Source organism: Strix uralensis, chromosome 14 (assembly GCF_047716275.1).
Source record: "Strix uralensis isolate ZFMK-TIS-50842 chromosome 14, bStrUra1, whole genome shotgun sequence".
Classification (NCBI taxonomy): domain Eukaryota; kingdom Metazoa; phylum Chordata; class Aves; order Strigiformes; family Strigidae; genus Strix; species Strix uralensis.
In genome coordinates, this window is record NC_133985.1 from 15443744 (window position 1) to 15463102 (window position 19359).

Sequence of the window (19359 nt, forward strand, 5' to 3'; positions counted from 1 at the left end):
GGCCTCAGCAAACCAGCCAGGTTTGCCAGTGGCCTGAAATCACAGTGCTCCTCAGGAGACTGCAAACCTGCCTCAGAAACATGCAAAGAGACAGAAGCGATGTCAGCCTGGCACACCCTTCCCTCATCCACAACACAGACAGCCCACATGCCGTCCCCCTCCTTTGCCTCTCGGCAGGAAGCAGGCAGAGCTGCCGCGGCAGCTGGCTGCCCAGCAAGGGTGTACACGGTCCTCAGCTCCCACCAGCTCCCCAGCTCCAGCACCACAGGAACAGAGCCAGCCCCAGGCACTGCTCACCCATCCCCAGCCTCGATGGCACCGAGGGCCTGCATCGCTCGTCTCACCCATGTTGCAGCTCTGTGCCCACTCATGTTCACAGCAATCCCATTCCTCATCCTTTGGCCTAGATAATTTCTTGACCCTTTGGGTTTGCTGGACCTGTAAATGACTCCTGTGGTTTGTTTTTTCCTGGCAGCATGTGCAATGGTACAGGTCGCTAATTCACTGGTCTGCAATAAACTCCAGTCTCACCCAGACAGGTCACTGACCTTGAAGAATTTGTCTATTTTGCTAAGGTTGATTCTCTTCTTGGCATCCAACTTGTAAATGTTGCTGACATTCCCATCCATGAGATACAGGCCAAACCCCATCACCTGGAGAAGATGGAAAGGTTAGGTTTCATTAGCATGAAGTCAGCAACACAAGTCAAAGACAGTTCTCCATCACTCAGCATGAGGAAAGCCCATTTCAGGCTCCTGTACCACCTGACATGCAGGAGAAGACCGTATGAAACGTGCACGTGTCTGCAAGGATGTACATGGTAGACAGAGGACACACGATGGATTGCTTCTGTTTTCTGTGCAAAAACACATGATGCTCACTTTGCTAATTTGTTCCTCCTCTCTCCCACGTGACAATAACCCAAAAGCAAACATTTACTCCTGGAGAAGAATTGAGAACATTTAAAATATTCTCCTGGATTGATTTTTTCCCTTTAATTCAGTACAAATCATTACAGATATTCGAACTACCCACCTTATCCTTCAAAGAAGGACAGTTGACTCATACTGTGGTAATGAAGTTCTTATGGTAATAGTGACTGCAATCATTGTAATAACTGACTGACAGTAAGGACAAATATACAAAACAAGCAGATACTTTGGCATGTTCATCTTGAGGGCTCTTTAGAGTCAGGAAACTAAACCTGGAAGGATCTGCCTTCTGCAGGGAATTATTGCTGGGAATGGGCATCAAGAAGAAAATTCAGAGTTGCAAAGTTGGTGGTGATTTTGGCATGTCCTATATAGTTACCCAGGTCAAGCCCATGATCATTCATGCACAACAGAAAAACCCCTTCCAGCTCTGGAGAGCACAGGGCACCCACCAGTGCTCTCACCCACCAGTTGGAGACCATCACCACATATGTCCCAGGCAGGCAGAGCTGCTGTCAACCTTGGGAAGGACTGGGGAAAAAGACAGAGATGGAGATGGGGAAGAGCAGATGAAAGGGAGAGAGGAAGGAAGATTTTTCTATGGGAATATGGGAGAAGGCCAGAAAGAACAGCAGAGAAATGATGGGAGAAGGTCCAAGTTACAGCAGGAACAGAGGCAACTCATGGCACTGCCCAACAGAGGTGCCACTTCAGAGCACTGGGGTGGGACATCTCCGACCCACGGCCACATCCAGTCGGTTCAGCTAAAAAGAAGAGTTGAAAGGGAAGAAAATGGGGGAACTGAGGTATCGCAGCAGAAGACACAAAGTAACAGAGATCAGAAGGGAAACAGGAAGAGGAGGAAGGCAACTTTGCTGCTGCATGCAGAGAGCCTTCCCACCTCATAGCAATTCATGTGTCTAGAGGATGGTGGCTCTGCAGAGAAGGGATGCATGTAAACCCAAAGGAGTAAAAAATAAAGAAAATTGAGAAACATTGTCCTGGAAGGGAATTTCATCTTACTAAAACAAAAATGAAACTACGCAAGCACCCAGCCCCATAAGCATAGCCGAATCTCACCTTTAAGAGCATGTGTTTCTCACTGGGAGTGAGATACATCTTGTTTTCATAGTAATCCACACAGATGTTGACAATATCAGCCAGCAATTCCTCATAGCCAGGGATAACCTCTAGTTGTTGGTGCAGACACTGAAACATCAACAGGGGCCACGTTATCCACATGGGCAGAGAACAGCAGAAATCATGGGAGAAACATATTTGAAGGATTAAGAGTAGAATGATAAGAGGCTTCTTCAAACCTCATCTGAGTGCTTTTCTTAAGTTACTAGCGGAAGATTGACCTCATGGTACCACCTGTAATGAACAACCTTACTTCTGCAGGACAGCTCTCCCCTTCAGACTGATCATAACAGCCAAACATCAGACAGTGAGATGTAAAGAAAGATGCGTCAGAAGCAGACTTTCTGACTCTTTCCTGGCTCTGTGCAATATTTTACCTAATTAGCAGAAGCTATAGAGCCTGTGGAGCATGGAGGGCCATGGGGTCTGATCTGCAGTCCCCATGCAATCACAGAGATGAACTGGATGGATTTCCTGGGGAAAACAGGGGAAGAGGTTCTGGCAGAACCTCCCCCTCCAAGAGGTCTTCTTGCATCTTTTAGACCTTCATCTTTGTTTTGACATAGAGACTTTCAAAGCCACCCAGGATGACCCATGAGAAGAAGATATTGCTAGAATTATACAGCCTGACCAAAAGACCATCAGAGTCGGTGGCAATGACCCAACAGCTATTGCCACAATCTGGTCTGAAGTGATGTCAGCCTTGGCAAGATCACTGCCTCTCTCTACTCATGGGAAAGATAAGTGGTTCAGAGAAAAGGGACCTGCCTGTGTGATGCGGTTGTGGTTTGCCAGGAACATGGAGAGGTTCTGGGACTCCTGGATGGACTGGGGGTCTGCCATCTTCCGCAGAAACTGGGCAGCTCTGGAAGGGAGAAATCCAATGTCACCAAGGATCACTGACCCAATGTGAGACTCTCACCACCCATCTGCCCTGTTTGACCTGCAGCTGCAGTACAGCCCTGCTCTTTCCTTGTTTTACCAAGAGGGAACCAAAACACAACAGGACTCAGAGATTTGCCTAAAATCACAAAGAGAGCTTATGACAAAACACAAACCCAACCTCCAGCCTCCTGACGTCCACCTGACCTCACTGCTGGGCAGACCAGGTCCTCCCTTGCAGACCAGGCACAGTCCTGTCCCCACTCCCACTGCTTTGTCCCCTCTCACCTTTTGTAGGCAGAATGGTCATTTTTGACGCTGCACTTCATGTTCTTCAGCTCATCCAGGACAGCGAACATGTTAATGAACTTGCCCAGAGTGAGGAGATAGGCCTCGGAGACAAAGTCCTTCCTCCGCTCAGCATGGCACAGGCGCTTCACCTCACTGCAGAACCGCTCGATAGCCTTGCGCTGGAAGGCAGCGGGACAGGGTCATCCCAGCATTGGCTCATGCAGGGTCATCACACCACTGCTAAGACCCCTCTTCACCCACCCACTGCCCCCTTCCTTTAACAAAAGTATTTTTCTGCTGGGGATGGAGGCTCCACTGTCACCATGAAACAAAGCAGCGTTACAAACCACTGCAGACAAACATCGTCAGTGCTGGAGGGGAGAAGGAGGCTCAAACCCTCTATTTGCACCTGCCCCACGTGTGCCATGTTCTTAAAGACCTTACAGGACACAAAACCTAAAAAGGATGGTGAAACCCAGCTGCAGCCAGTTATAAACACAGGCAGTGATGGGGAGAGGTCCCTGGAGCCCACAGCAGCTGTGTTGCCACGTGCTCATTGCTCTGTTGGGAATCTATGTGTATTATTTTGTCAAGTGCCTCAAGTGTAGCAACTGCTAAATTTAAGCTTTGGTGCTCTTTGCCAGCTGACCCCCGAGCTCAGGGGGCTGTGAGCACATCCTGTTCCTGCTGGCAGAGTAGGAGGGTGGCCAGCTGCATGGCTCCATCCCACCCCAAGCACCAGCTGCACCACCAGCCCTCAGGTCTTCCTGGCTTTGCTTCAGAGGGAAGAGCAGAAGAGTGAGCTGTGCTGGTGCCAGTGGAGAAACAGGTCTTCACATCCACCAGCCAACAGCCCAGAAAAACAGGAACCTGTGCCACCCATTAGTTCCACAGAGTGGGGGCTCTGGTCCTCCGTCAACTTCAAGGGCTGAGGTGTGCTCATTCCCAACCTACGTACAAGATTTTGGGGCTGAGCAAGGGACACACAGATTTTCTTTCAGACAGGTCTCAGGTATCTGGGGGTGGCTGCAAGGAAGAGACCTATCAGGGGGTTCAGGGGCTCTCCAAGCTGGCCTGGCAGGCAAGGATAGCACAGCCCTGCTTAGGATAACTTAACACCAAAGTAATAAACTATTTTTGATGCTCTCCTTGACTACTTACTTGAAAATACATGAACTTCATAAGCTTAGTGACTTCTGGCTCCAGGACTTCCACTGTCTTCTCATAAATCTCCACTCGGTTTGGCTGTTCGTTACATTTCACCTGCGTTGCAAAGACAAATCATCCTTGTCAGCATCAGAGTTTCTAACACAGCTGTGGACTGCAATGGCCACCATCTTCTGCTTGTCTCACTGTGAATCCTGTCCCAATCTGAGGACAACAGAGGGACTCGAGAGGGAGCTTGTTCTCAAGGCAACAGGTGACAGCAGAAGGGGCTATTTCTCAGATGTGAAATTCTCTCCATGAATTATAAACAGACATCAACTTGACTCTGAGAAATAAAAGCATTCTAAAGCATTTGTCTGGGGTAGAACACATACAATACACAGTCTGGACTTGCTACGCAATGTGGGAATGTTATATCATAAAGCTATCTGAGACTTTGTGTTGCAAAGTCCCAGGGACACACAAGGCACCAGGCTATGGCTCTGCTATACACTCCCTGGGATAATTTTGGTTCTGTTGCTGACCTGTTAAACATCACTGGGCTTGTATGTGGCTAGCAGAAATGAAGTGTCACCTTCACTGGAATCCTAGGAAGCTAAATTTAAGGACTTACTCAGTTGTCATCCATCTCATGTCCAAACAGCTACTTGGGAGTCATTACCAAACTTTTAGGGAAAACCCCAACTGCCCGAGGCAATGCATCCTTGCTGTCATCCTCTGGTTTTGTTTCCAGTTGATGCTGACACAAGGCTATGATGGGGTTGACAGCTCTGGTGCAAGTTTAGCAGCGCAGCAGCTGATGCACAGGGCACAAGGGGGCAAATCAGCCAGCTTTACACGTGGGAAGATGCAAAAGTAGTTTTGCCCTCTCTGTGGTGGGGAATCTAATGTCCCTGCCCTGGCGTTTCAGACTGCAGTCAGGCAATGTTGACGGCCACGAGGATGCTGCTCACGGCAGGAAGGAGTGGTGCACATTTATGTGTGGGCTCTGTTCTTCACCTGTAAAACCACGGTCTCTGATGTAGTACATGACTGAGCAGCTAAGCTGGGGGACTGAGAACAGGACCCCCTGGCTGCAGCCATGGCAAAGCGCAGGGGTCACTGCAAAATCAAATCTGGCTAATCTGTAAATGAACCCTGTGGTGTTGTCTGCTCCTCTGTCACACATGGCACTGCCTGCAGCCCTGGTGGGGAGGACGGGGCAGAGAGTGGGGATCCCACAAGCTGTGCTCAGAGAGGCACAAACGTCGTGTGGGTGACCAGGATGGGAGGACACTAAAACGCCAAAACAGATTATCCATAGCACTGTCTTGCCATCAGCTCAGCCACAGCCTGCCTTCTGTTAGCGTAGGCAGGAGAGGCAACAGCAGCACAGCATCAAATATAAATGGGAGATAAGCAAATATCCAATCAGCAGCAGAAACCTCCCCATGGCTGGGTCTCATGAGACCATCAGCAGAGTATAACCTGAGGGGAACTGAGGTTTGACCTTGCCCAGGGAATCACAAACATGGGCATGGCCAGCCATGTGGAAATATTTTTTCCTGGCTCCATGGAAGCGCTACAAACCCTTTTATCTGTAGGGTTAATGGAAGTGCACTGCACCCACCCCAACGCATTGTCAGTCAGCAATTTTGCAGCGATCCAGCACGTGTTCACATTGCGGAAGAAAAGCTCTGAGCTGGAGTCTGAATCATGATCAGTGGGCCACATGGGCAACCTTACTCATGTCTGTAGGTGTTTGCAGGATGAAGCCACCAAAATTCAGGTTGGAGAGAGAAGGACTGAAAAACAGTTGAAGCAGAACTAGCAGTAGAGGAGGAGAATGATTAAACGTGGGGGAGATGAGGATCTTCAGGTATATCAGCAGCAAAAAAGGGCATTTGGGAAGATGTTTCTGGCATATCGAAGTGCTCCTTCATGCATCCTTGCACGACACCTACAATTTTGGGGCTCCTGTGGGAGCAGAGAGAGCACCCCAGAGTCTGGGCAGCAGTCTGGGATGCTGAAACTTGCCCCAGCTGCCTGATCTGCTCTGTGCAAGTCAGGGAGAGTCTGAGTCTGCCACATCTCAAGAGAACCTGCTGTTTGCAACCCAGGCTGCCTGGGCTCCCTTCTTCACACAAGAGTCCCACTCAGCACTGGGGCAATTTTTAACTGAGCTGAAGTTCCTGATACCATGTAATGGTATGATACCATACAATGGTATCAGGAAAGCGTGATATAAACCAGATCTGATGATTTTACTCTCAACTTCCAAAAACTAACTGCCTTTGCCTGAAGCAAACTCTGTCTCCCCACAAGATGAGAGAGAAAAATATTCAAGCAGCACACCAGGAAGGAAATAACCACAGTGCTTTAATTAAAGCAAAGGCTATCCATTCTCCAGACAGAGAAGTAGATAAAGACCCAAGTGACAAAACACAGCACCATCCCAAGTACCATGCTGGACCAGAGCTGTGCTCAGCTGAGTCCTGTTAGCAGCTGTAGGACAAACAAGCTGGTCCTGTGGGGATGAAATAACTTCAGGTGTGACTGCTTTGGGGAGCAGGGGAGGGGCTTATGAAACCAGGAAATGTATATAAGGCAGTTGGCTTGTGGTGAGTGTGACTGAGTTGAGAGGTACTGCTAGGAGTTGCCAAGGATAGAGCTTTCATATGCATGAGAGTGCAGAGCAGGTGCCCTTTGCTGGAGCAGCAGTACAGATCTGCTTCTGAAATGGTTGCCAGCTGCTGAAATTAGTGGTTGAGACTTTGGTGGGGATAAGACAGTTTGAAGAGTCAGTAGTCTCTCTTTTCAACCCTTCTATCTGCTTCAGTCTTCTCTGCTTTTTTGTTCTTGTCTCCAGTTCAAACTAATTTATGCTAAAGACAAAACCAGCTAGGTGCTCTGGGAACACCCCTGCCTGGGCTTGAGTACCTGGGGGATGGCTCGTGAGCAGCTCCTCCACGTGTAAAGCATCACGGCGTACTCATGGCCTTCTTCCAGCATTTCATTCTGAAAGAAAAGACAGAGGCATTGCTGGGGCAGGGCACACACCGAGGGCTCAGCTTTGCTGGGGCCGTGTCTGGGGACTCACCATGCTGGAGTGCACTGTCGCCTGCTCGATGTACCTGGCAATGCCAGTCACAAAGGCATTTCTGTCTTCAAAGTTTGTGTCAAAATTAGCCTATGGGCAAAATGGAGACATGGAGATTAAAATACAGCTAGTTGTTTGCTCACCTGATACAGTTCACTATGGGATGTGTTGGCAAAAAGCAGAATCAGCAGGAATCCTGGGGCATAGGAGCAGCTTATGAACAATTTGAGGTGCTGCACCTCTAGCTCCAAAGTAGAGTCATACATGCAGCATGAGATGCTTCTGAATCACACATGTTCATTAGAGGAAATCTTGCAGATTACATGTGTGCAAATATGGCAATCAAGACTCATAAACCCTTGTAAAATGAAGCCAAACTCAGGTGGGGATCAGCTACAGGGAATTGCAGCCACACCAGAGAGCAAACCTACAGCAATTATTCTAAGGACTTTAGCTTGTAACTCAAAGACAGATGCAGCCTTATTAATTTCTATTTGTGCCCTGGCTGCTAGGGGAAGACCACATCCTGTCAGCAGGAATTGCAAAGAATAAACACACAGAAAGGGCAGGGAACGAGATGTCTGGAAAACACAAATATGAAAGTCAGCACGCATCCAGACACTATTATCAGCACTAGTGTTGCTCTTGCAAGCAGATGCTTTGGGATGAACAGTTGTTTTGGAAGTTGAGCTACTGCTTTGAGTTGGGACAGGGGAGCAAGAAAGTGCAGGGCAGGGAATGAAAAAGCAGCTCCTCAGCCTCTCTCTGCTCAGGTAATTTCCTCCGTGAAGGCTGTCTGACAGTATCTGCTGGAGGGCAGAGTGTAGAGAAGTCCCAGGGGCCCAGAGCTGCCCCTTGCAATGACGTTAGCATTGCAGCAACCGTGTTCACCTCCATAACTGATCTCCTCAGTAGAAAAGCTGGGAGCACAGACCCGTGGCTACAGGGCTCCTCTTCGTAGTGCCTCCAGGACACTGCATGTGACAAGAAAAGCTGAGGCTGCATATGCTTTTCTGGCTAGCAGGGAAGAGGACTACATACAAACAAGTATGATAAGGAAACAGGCTTGACCAATTTCTCTAGATTTAGTTTAGATGAGGTTTTTTAGGCCCAGTGGTGTGCACATGCTCATGGCCCTGCAAGGAGGCTGTGCCATAAGGCTGGACCCTGATCCCCTCACAGGACACAAGCCAGCAAAGAGTGAAAATGATTTAAAGAAGAGATAAGCAAAAATGATATGAAGATTTTCCACAGAGAGCTGAAATTTGAACAGCCCAGAACTGCCTTTGGGTCTGATAACCCGTAGAGATACTAATGCTACTGAACAAGCCCACAGTCTGACCTGCTGAAAGAGATACTGTAATTTCAGACCCCTGCGTACATGGCATGGCAATCACTGTACGGGTGTATTGATACACAGCCATGGGTAAGTCATGAATTCAGCAGTGGCAGGATGGAGAAAGCAACCCCACATTATATTTAACTCTGGGTGTGTGCTATAGGGCAGGGTGTGGTGTAGTGGCCACGCAGCTGAGGCATCCTGCTGTGGATCCAAAAGCAGGAGTTTGGGCCCTGCTCTGGGCTTGTGCCAAGCTCTGTTTGGTCAGTGCAGCTGCAGCTAAATCTGTGGTTGTTCAAGGCAGAGAAGCAATTGTAGCGACTGCCCTCCCCTGCATGCCATCAGCTCCCCAGACCGGCAGCTCCAGCTGTGCTAGCGGCACAGGCCGGCCAAAGTCAGGCAGAACTCTGATTCTGACCTACTTAGATGCGTGCGATGCCATAAAAAGGAAGCACAGAAATATGTGTATAATGAAACATTGCTGAGAACTTTCTGCTGTTATCACAAATCTTATCCCCTGCTTCTTACCCGTTCATGCACTCTGGTCCTCATTTTTTAACTTCCCTACGTCTTACTCAGCCTTAAAGATCCCTTTCACCAATCTCTAGTGCCTTCCTTTTAAAGCCTTTGGGAACAGATTTGTGACTAGATCTGTTCTGAACATTTCCTTAAACATAGTGAACCCAGGATGTTTTCAGCTAGTTCTCACAGCACCATGTGCCCCTGTGCTTTGCATGAGCTACCAGAGCAACCCTCCCAGCCCCACCACCTCCGGGAGCTGAAGGTACCTGGTACATGATGGAGGATGGAGGCGGTTCGATGCATGGCTGCTGGTCTGGAAGTGGCAGCTCCTCCAGTAAGTCCACGTTGGACAAGGCATCCTCTAGCGTGACGTGAGTGGTCATGGTTCTGGATGTTCAGTTTCCGTGCTAAATCCAAAGGAAAAGAGAGGGTGATAGACAGATAGCAGCCAGAAGACTGAGTGGGAAAGCACCAAAGGACAAAACCAGAACCACGACTGGCTGGCACTGCAAGAGACACAGTCCCGGTTTATCTTGTTTTGCTTTTCTTGTGTATTTAACCTACATCTCTATGTCATTGCTCCTTCTGTGATTCAACAGCAGAGTAGGAATGCAGAATAAGAGGAACACAACTACCCACCCATGTCCTTCTCTGCTTAACTCTATGCAAAACTGTTTTAAGACAGAGCACAGCTGGGTGCTGCAGTGCAGCTTTAGCAGCCCTGAGTGAAAGCGTGTGCTCTGAAATGCAAAGCGGCGCTATCAAAAATATCTCTCAAAGCAGCATGATTAGAAAAGTATGACTGAAGCTGACGCTCACATGCTCTCCTTCTCACACACATGAGAAGGAAACTGGAACACTGGAAACTGTAAACAACAAACTGCATTCTCAAAGGTGAACCGGAAAGGATTGAGAGCTGCGCAGGCAGGCTGTGGCACTGCAAGCAGCAAAAAAAGAAGTCGCTGTTAAAATTTTCCCTGGTTTTACCACACATGCAGTGACCCCTGCCCAGTCCTGGCCTGCCACAAAGCTGCCAACGGTGCCAGTTGCATATGAAATAAAAAGCAAAGGGAAACATTTCTGAAAGCTCACTGGCACTTACCCTAGTGGGAACCTCAGGACAAACCTCTATGTCTCTTAGTTCCTTTGTGATTCACCTTTGCTGTAAGACCCCAAGCATGGAGGGACAGCTGCTGTCACCCAGGCTGAGCGGTTGTATAATCACAGCCACAGGGCTTCCCCAGTTAATACCTAATCCCCGTGCAATAGCAGTGGCTGACCTAGAGCATGTGTCTCCTAGAAAAACACTCCACTGAATTTAAACATTTGCAGAGAGAGAACTTGCTTTAAATATTGACATGTCATTTGATTAGCAAATCGCCTCCCCCTTCTCCAGGTGTTTTTTTCCCCACTCAGAGCCTGTCTAGTTTCAAATGCGAGCCATCGAGTTTAATCACTCTAATCTGCAAGACAGTAGAGCTTTCTATTATAAAAGTTCCCATCAAGACACTCACGTATTTCAATAAAACACCCTGCAACCTTCACTTTGGCTCAGGCAAGCAGACTGAGCTCTTTGGCTGCCTTGTTACAGAAGCATATTTTCCAATCCTTTAATCATCTCTTTGGCTTTTCTCTAAGCTTGATCCAATTTTGCAACTTTTTTGCTGAAGTGCAGACACCATAGAAGGACACAAGGCTCCAGCAGTGTCTGCATAAGCACCAGATACAACAGCAAGTACCCTCTCTCCTTGCGTACAATCCCACCAGTTCCTTTGGTCGCAGCAGCAGCTCTATATGTGCTCATATTCAGCTGATTATCTGCTACAAATCCCTTAGGTCCTTTTTTTTTTTTTTTTTAATTGAGTCACTGTTTCCAAGAATATGTTTGCTTTTCATTTCCAGCACTGGGAGCATGGAAGGACAATGGCTTTGGGATGTCCGTAGATAAGACACACATGCACCCAGAAAAGACCAAGGGGGATGCGTGCTCTGTGCAGTCCTCGGGTGACTTCATGTTAGGTGACAAGAGGGATGCTGCTGCTGTGCCTCTTGCCACTGTTGCTGCCTGCATGCGTGGGCTGCAAGAACATGTATGAGCCTGGTAAAACCCATTCCACCTCTACAGATGCCTCCCCAAGGTACCAGGCAGGTGAGAAACAGGCTTGGTTATACCTGCAGCTGAAGCACCATGAAATAAATACCTGGAAAAAAATAATCTCAAGCAGCCCTTCCCCTGCATGCTCAAATTTCTGTTCCCTTCTTCACCCCTCTTTACTAAAATGGTTTCCTGTTACAAATTGTAGCAGCTGTCAAAGCCAGACATTACGTCCGGGCACGCCGCAGGCAGAGCAGCTTCCTCCCTGCCTGCGAGCACCCGGTGCTGCTCCGCGCTGGGCTGGCAGCTCCACTTGCCCAAGCCCCATGGACCTCCTCGGCTGCCCACCACTCTCCACCACCCTCCAGTGCCTCAAGACTTGTCTCTGGGCTCCCAGAACAACACCCCTGGTACTCACACGTGCTTCATTACATACTTCAGGCTTAGGAAGATGAGAACCTTCCGCTTTATAGCTTTGAGGATGGTGGCTGTTTATTTGGGCTCATTTTTCATTTTTCTGTAAGTCAAACTCTGTGGCCATTTGTGTAATATGCTGGCAGTCTGCTATAATCAAAGATGCTTCCCCAGTAATCCTGTGACACCCAAAGAGCTCAGCAACTCAAGGGACTCAATTATTGCTGCTGTTTGGGCCATACCAGAAGATATGGTCCCAAATAGCGTCAGGGTCCTGCTGTGCTGGGCAGCCGCAAACCAGCCAGACTAAGCCAGTCCCTGCCCCAAAGATCTTGCACTCAAATAGAGGAAGAGAGGCAGTGTGTAGAAATATATGAACAGAAAAGGAAGTGTCAAGCCATAGTGAGCCAGTGGTGCAATTGGCTGTTGGCCCATCCCGTGCTTTGCCATGGTTGAGCAGAGTGCAAGAACCTGGATGCAGATGGAGAAACTACACAGACCTTGTGGGTTTAACAGATGAGTCTTCACGGGGACTCCCAATTTCAGTTCTACGCTTTCCTAAGCCCAACAGCAAAACCAACGGAGGCGACGGGGAAAAGCGTGGTCTGCCAGGACTTCCCCTGGGTCTCATGCCTGCACCACACTGCGACAGACAGCAACCTCACAGCCGGAGCGTGTGACTGAGGGGTTACTGTTCCAGGGCTGGCAGACCTGGATCCTCACCCCAGATCGTCCGTAGAAGAGCAGCCCCAAGCGGCCCCTCACCTGCTCCCTGGGGTGGCTGTAGGGCTGGTGGGGGCCCTGCTTGTGGTTGGGTTCCACTGCCAGTAGGAAGCATCTAGCAGTGAGAGGGGCTGTGCACTGGGGAAGGCTCTGAAGGCAGCAGCATTTCTTGGAATGGTCCATGGGGTGCTGTGTCGTCTCCCCCCACCACGGGGGTTGCCTGGGAGAGCCGAAAGGGGAAGTCCCACTGCAACAGACCCACCCACGCCATCCTCCCTCACCTTCCTGCAAAAAGGTTTCTTACACAAACGTGCTGGGGCTGCCCTGGCAAATCCAGCTTCATCCTCTCGGTCCAGCAATGAGGGCGGCAGCTGTCAGGAAATGGGGCAGCGACCAAGCGGCTCCAGCCCAGAGAAGATGGGGATCCCTGGGGACACTCATCAAAAAGTCCTCATTAAGCCTTAACCACCATCCACCACGTGGGCCCCAGGGCAGGGACGGCCATGCTGGGAAGAGAGTCAGCCCATGTTGGTGGTTTGCCGACGGCACTTTGGCACACATGGCCCTGGGGATGGGGGCCTCACTGCCTGGGGAGCAGCACAGCAGCCTGCCCAGGAACGGGGCTTTTTTGCTGCCGCAACACGTGTGTGACAGGGCGAGGCTTTTCCTCGCACACAGGAAGCATATCCTGCCTGCGTGGACTCAAACACAGCCACACAGGCTGCTGGGAGCAGTCTGACAAAACTACTTTCTTCTCCATATCCTGCTGCTGCTGGTCAGAGGCCAAAGTCCCTCTGGTCCTACATGTTTTGGCAAAACTGAACATAAGCCTGGCAGGAGCCAACCCCACCCCAGTGAAACCCTGGAGAGGGATGCAGTCACTGGGCTGATTACCTCTTCTGCTAATGAGCACTGGTGCTAACGAGCGCTGCCCACACTTTCTGTCCATCTGCTGCAGAGACTTCCTCTTCCCATCCTGTAGCTCGATCGCAACTCCTCTGGCCATCTCTTACACCTTCTAAAGCCAAATGACCACAGAGGCGCTGGGACTTCTGGACATCGCAGGGAGCCAGCCACGTGGGGTCCATGCACAGGGCATGGCCCCACCACCCCGAAATGGAAATTTTCCTAAAACAGCAACTCTGTTGTGGCAGCAGCCTGGGGCCCAGATCTAACAGACAGCATAGGAAGGCTTTGGGAAGGAGCGAAGATGGATATTCCAGATGTCTGAATTTGCAGGGCAGGTCCTACCTTCCCCACCAAAACGCTTGCCCAGAAGTATCGGTGCAATATCATCCTCTTCGCAGCGAGAGGAACAAAGACGACTTTATTGTTAGAGCAGCTTGGGGGAACAAAGAAAGACTTTTAAAAGCAGGGCCACAATGAATATGTTGCATGCATGTGTGCTTGGCTTCCAAGCTGCACAGCTGAGAGCTCTGGGGAAGTGGCACAGGCTGTTTTGGTTTTTCAGCTCACCTGCTCCTACAGCAGACATTCACGCTGGAGCTGCAGTTCATACTAAGAGCAGGAAAGGAGGCAAGAAAAAAATGGGAATTGCCCAGGAGATTGGCAGTAAGACAGGGTCTAAGCCCTGCAAGCCCGGGGTGAGATGAGCAGCAAAATGACTTTTGCTGGGGAGATGGCAAAGTAGAGAAGGAGGACAAACTTCTTCTGGACACCTCCTGAGCATCTGGGATTCTTCTCCAGCTCTGATCCCCAGTCCCTGGGTAACCTGGGAAAGTAATTTAATTTATTTTTGCCCCTGTGATAATGCTTCTCCCTTTTACTCCAAAATAGCATCTAACCAGTGGTCAGGAGCCACCCTGGCCCAACAAGTACCCCAGCCGACTGATGTCTTGGGTGCATAAAAGCAGAGCGTTCCTGGTACCCACTGCCTCACAGCACAAGGAATATAAATGCTCCTGGCCACCAACATATTTTTAGTCAAGAAGAGTAACTTCAGGGTGCAAAACTTTAGTTTGACCCTCGCCTAAAATGCATGGAATTAAAGTCCCCTGTGTTTTAGAATGCGTGTCATCAACCCCTTCTCTCATGCTCTAAGAATTACTTGTAATTGCAACCACCACCACAGTCAAGAAGTTCTTTGCAGAAGCAAATAAACACAGCCAGGATGAGCGAGGCTGGCAGAGCTGGGCTCCTGCCCTACACGGACACAGATGTTAATAACCATGAAATTACCCTTCCCATTAAAAAAGGAAGCCAAACTGCATGACTCCTGAAGCTGGTTTTCTGTATCTGTACGTTTTCTGCCGTTCCATTAGGGCTGAATTCCAGACATTTATGCTGTCCTTGTATCTCAGCAACACAATTATTTTGGAATTTATTTCTTTTAGAATAACTTCATTTTTTTTTTTTTCTGGTGCCAAAGAAAGAGTGTCAGGGAAGGAGGCAGGTATAGGAAGCTACGTTTCTAATATAGTTGAGAAATTTAGAGCAAGTTTACAAGCAACCCCACAGCTGACAGTTAAAGTGCTTCTTGGGAAATTAAATCATACAGGACAGCATTGTTAATAGTTGGCCAGTTATTGATCTTCCAGAACCAATTTTTCCATTTTTCATGCAAAGATGATAACTGATTGTTAATAAAATTATTATCATGAAATCAACATAGTTTGCTTTGCTCAACAGACCCTGGTCAGAAAATGGAAGATTTTTCTATATTCCTCAGGCTTAATAACAATTAACTGTACAGAGAAAAGGAGAAAATAATTATCCTCTGCAGGGAGTTACCCTAGAATTATACGGCTGTGACAGACACCAAAATACCAGGCTAGTCACCCATCTCAGTGACTAACCCCAGGCAACTGTCATCATGCAAAACATGAGGGTGCTTTTTCTTGGTATCTGTGCAGGGCAAGAAGGGCACAGAGGGTTTAGCGACTCAGCCTAATTCTACGAGATCTTTGTGACCCAACCCCCCCAATTAGGACCCCCCCGTGGAAAGCGGCAGATGGCGAAGGGAGACAAGCCCTGCTGCTGGCAGCGTCCTCTGACAGCACACACACAACCGTCACCCTCCTCCAAAACAACCCTGAGCAGGCAGGGAGGTTTTAGTATGTGCCTCTGTTTCTTCTCCTCATTCCTTCCCGGTCCTTCCAACCCTCGGAGATTTCCTGCAGAATCCATCCGTTCCTCCCCAGGTGGGATGCGGCTGGCACCACCACGCATTTCCAGCATCCTCGGGTGGAAAGTTCGATACAAAGAAACGCTTCCCGGGGCGCACCTTGCTCCTCACCGGCCTCACGCAACGGGAAACGCGGCGGTTTTGGAAGGGAAAGAGGTTTTGCCGACTCCAACCGACGCCAAAGCACGAACCTGCGGGCGCAGCTCCAGCCCATCGCTCCCAACCCCGGCTCAGACCCCATCGCTTCCTCCTTCCCCCTCCTCCCCCAGGGACACCATATTTTCACGCCACGGGTGATCCGGGCGCTGCTCGGGAGCCCCCGCCGGGGCCACCTTCAGCCCCCGGCCCGGCTCCGCCGCTCCTCCATCACCTCCTCCATCATCTCCTCCATCCCCCTTTCTCCCTGCGCCCAGCATCGCCGCGACCCCGGCTCGGCTTCGCGCTGCCGCCCGCGGTGGGGCCTGCAGCGCCCGCCGGGCCCGGGGCTCGGCCCCTTCCCCCGTCCCGGGGGCGCCGAGCCGGGATGCGGGGCGGCGCTGGGGGGGGGGGTGGGGGGTGTGTGTTTAGGGAAGAGAGGGGGATTTGCGCTATTTTTTTTTCCCCCGGCGCTTTGCAGCGGCCGCGGGGAGGCTGAACGCCGCAGGTAGCTCTAGGCATTGTGGGATACATCCCCGCACATCCCATCCCGGCCCGGCCGGGCCTCCTGCCCTCCCTCTGCCCCGGGGCGGCGGCACCTGCCCCGCCGCTGCCCCCTCCCCAGGCCCCGCTCAGCCCGCCCGGGGGACACCGGGCTCGGCGGCGGCGGGCGCAGCCCCGGCAGAGGGAGGGAGGGTGGGTGGAAGGGAGAGGGTGAAGCCGCGCATCCCCCGCGCCTCCCCCGCGCCCCCCCCGCCCCGCTCACCTGGCGCTCCGCGGGGTGCGATGCTCCGCGCCGCGGGATGCTCCGCGCCGCCCGCACAAAGAGCAGGAAATGGCTGCAGCAAGTGCACTTCCGCGGCTCTCCGCCGGCCCCTCCGCACGGCGGCGGGGGGAGCCCCGGTCCCCGCCGCGGGAAGGGGCTGGAGCGGCGCGGGCGGCTCCTCCCCCGGGCAGCGCGGGCGATGCGCTGCGGGGCCGGGGGCCGCATCCCCTCCCCCCCCCGCCTCCCGGTGGGGCCCTCCTGCCGCGGCCGCTCCGCCGGGGGAAGGTTGGGGTGGCGGCAGAGCGGCTCCCATGGGCCCCCCCGCGGGCAGGGGGAAGGCCACCAGCCCCCCCGGTGCACGGAGGGGACAGGGCCGGGGGCGGCTGCCGCAGCCCCCCGGAGGCCTGAAGCTGGGTGAGAACGTTTGGGTCCCTGAGAAGGCAGGAGCCGGCTGGGGATCCCCATCTCCCTGCTGCTGAGGCTGCAGGGTCTCGGGTGTTCAGCCTCTCTTCCCCTCAGAGGACCTGTACGCTCCTTGGGTTTTACCTGCCATTTTAACGCAAGCCCTCTTAATACATGTAAAGCCTTGGATCGCTGAGCGTGTTAGAGACCAAAACCAGAAGGCAATGCCTTTCCTCAGAGCTCCAAGCCTCTTCTGAGTCAGCACCGCATCCAAAAGATCTTTTTGGCATTTTTGGCATCTGGCATATTTCTTCAGGGACGTTTCCAGTCCTTCTGCTCATGCTTCTTTTTAAAGCTCCAATACAGCTCTTTAGATCTCCTGTGAAATCCAAACTGGACCTCTTACAGCTTTCAGAGGAACATAGCCTCATGGTGATGGATAGAAACCCTGTACGGGGCCTTCATTCATTTTTCTGCAGCCCTCCCAGCTTCTGATGCGGCTGTCTGTTTGTTGAAAGACATTGGTGGATACCCAAGAACTGTTGAAAGTCTAGATACAGGTCTAGCTATATTTCCTTGTTGGCCCTGGCAGTGTCCCTTTCCTGAACATCAGCCTACAAAAGCAGCAAGGCAGTCTGAGGAACTATCTTTGTTTTAATGGACAGGACCACACCTGAGAAAATCTGTTAATAGCATCTCTGGGAGTAGACTCTTCTTCCCCTTCATAGCATTTCTTCTATCTCACCTTTGACTGGAACATTTTGTAGCCATCATTCTTCTTTTTACTATTTATTACTTGTCAGAAAAATTCAGTAAGTGAGCACTGTTACTGCAGATCCAAAAGATTTAATGGCTAATATTGCTCTGAGGCCGTGGGTGAAACAAGGTCAGTTCAAGAAAACTGTGGCAGTAAAAACTGCTGTGGAGTATTTTTGCGCAGTTTAATCTGCTCCCATGATCAGCCAGGCTCAGGGTGATGGGAATTCCATGACTGTTATGGTATTGTTGTAATTTTCTGCTCTGTGTTGTCTTAGATGGTAGAATAATAAAACGAGCTTCTCTGCAGGCTGGGAAGAATGGCAGTGAGGGGCAGGCTCCATGCAGCTACAGATGCAGGAGTGTGTGCATCAGCGGGTTATGTGGGGGGGGAGAGATAACATCATGGCGGGGTGAGCTGAACAGAAGAATACACACCAATTTGAAGTGGTTGCCAAGTGAGATTTAGCAGAGCCATTCACCTGAACCCTGCCGTGCTGACAAGCGCAGCATTCAGAGAGGACAAAGCCAAACATCAGAGAGAAACATGTTCATTAAAAAATGTTTCAGGAAATTCTGGATTTTTTCAGGCCTGATCTTAAGGTAATTATCCACCGGAACAAGTACCAACAACCCCTGTTTCCCTGGGGTGACCAGCACATGCCCAGGAAAGAGTTTTTCATGGCTAATGCTGCTGCACTCACTTCAGCCACTGGTCTCCACTGAGAAGCATCAGCTGCTCTTTCTAGATGAGGTTACTGCTTGACTGCCTTTTCCTAGCTGGGATGCCAGCCTGGCTGTGCCAGCACCCGGCCATCTCAGCAGCAGGTTGGGGACACGCTGGGACAGTGCTCCGGGCCTCAGCTCCAGCCAAATGTGTGACGTAGGCAGAGCCATGCACCCACCACCTCCGGTAACCAGGTGGCAAAGGCAGGGGCAAGCACATCCTCTCACCTCTCTGAAATACAGCCAAGCAGAGAGGGTCAAACTGGCAAAGGGGGAACGGTCTAAACACTCAGCACATTACAAATACTTTCCAAGGAGACAGGGAAGGGGTATTCAGAGAAGGGTTATTCATTCTGTGGCAGAAGACAGCTGATATTCTCACCTCTACATTGTGGGGAACGTACCTAGTTAAGCCAAATGAAGGGCACAGGCCTTAAAACTGCTGTGAGAAGACCATACCATAATACACTGTGTTATCAATTAATACCATGCAGTTATCACAGTATGACACTGGCCTTTTCAGATTTGTGAAGTCCCCTGTAAATAATTGTGGGGAAACACCCTTTGGGAGCACTCAAATATTACTACCCCTATTTTATGAAGATTCAGAGAATTTAAAGCCACCACAAGGGATGTTTAGACCTAAAAATCATTGTGTCCATACAGTAAATTACACAATTTGTAGACATTCTGAATACTTTCTACCCCCATAAACCCAGCACATAATCTAACCCCAGAACATAGCCATAGTTCTGGGGAGCAGAGATATTTCAGAAAGCCAGAAGAAGCATGTTTCCTTCTTGGTGGGGAGGATTTGGAAGAACAGCAAGCTGTATGGTTATAAG

General features: G+C 50.5%; 1 protein-coding gene across 4 annotated transcripts in view; it reads right to left on the bottom strand.

Moving 5' to 3' along the window:
- Positions 1–16854, bottom strand: part of CYFIP2 (cytoplasmic FMR1 interacting protein 2) — a 56204-nt gene extending 39350 nt beyond the window's left edge. For 2 of the 4 annotated variants that reach the window (XM_074883323.1, XM_074883320.1), the window contains exons 1-9: positions 16631–16854; positions 9619–9759; positions 7492–7581; positions 7332–7409; positions 4407–4508; positions 3243–3424; positions 2841–2937; positions 2013–2141; positions 549–653 (exon numbers count right to left, since the gene is read on the bottom strand). In XM_074883323.1, coding sequence (XP_074739424.1) covers positions 549–653; positions 2013–2141; positions 2841–2937; positions 3243–3424; positions 4407–4508; positions 7332–7409; positions 7492–7581; positions 9619–9735 — 900 coding nt within the window. In that variant the 5' untranslated portion in view covers positions 9736–9759; positions 16631–16854. Of the gene's footprint in view, positions 1–548; positions 654–2012; positions 2142–2840; positions 2938–3242; positions 3425–4406; positions 4509–7331; positions 7410–7491; positions 7582–9618; positions 9760–9916; positions 9934–10454; positions 10472–16630 lie in introns of those variants that run through there. The other 2 variants (XM_074883321.1, XM_074883322.1) reach the window with 2 other exon arrangements.
- Positions 16855–19359: the final 2505 nt, after the last annotated feature.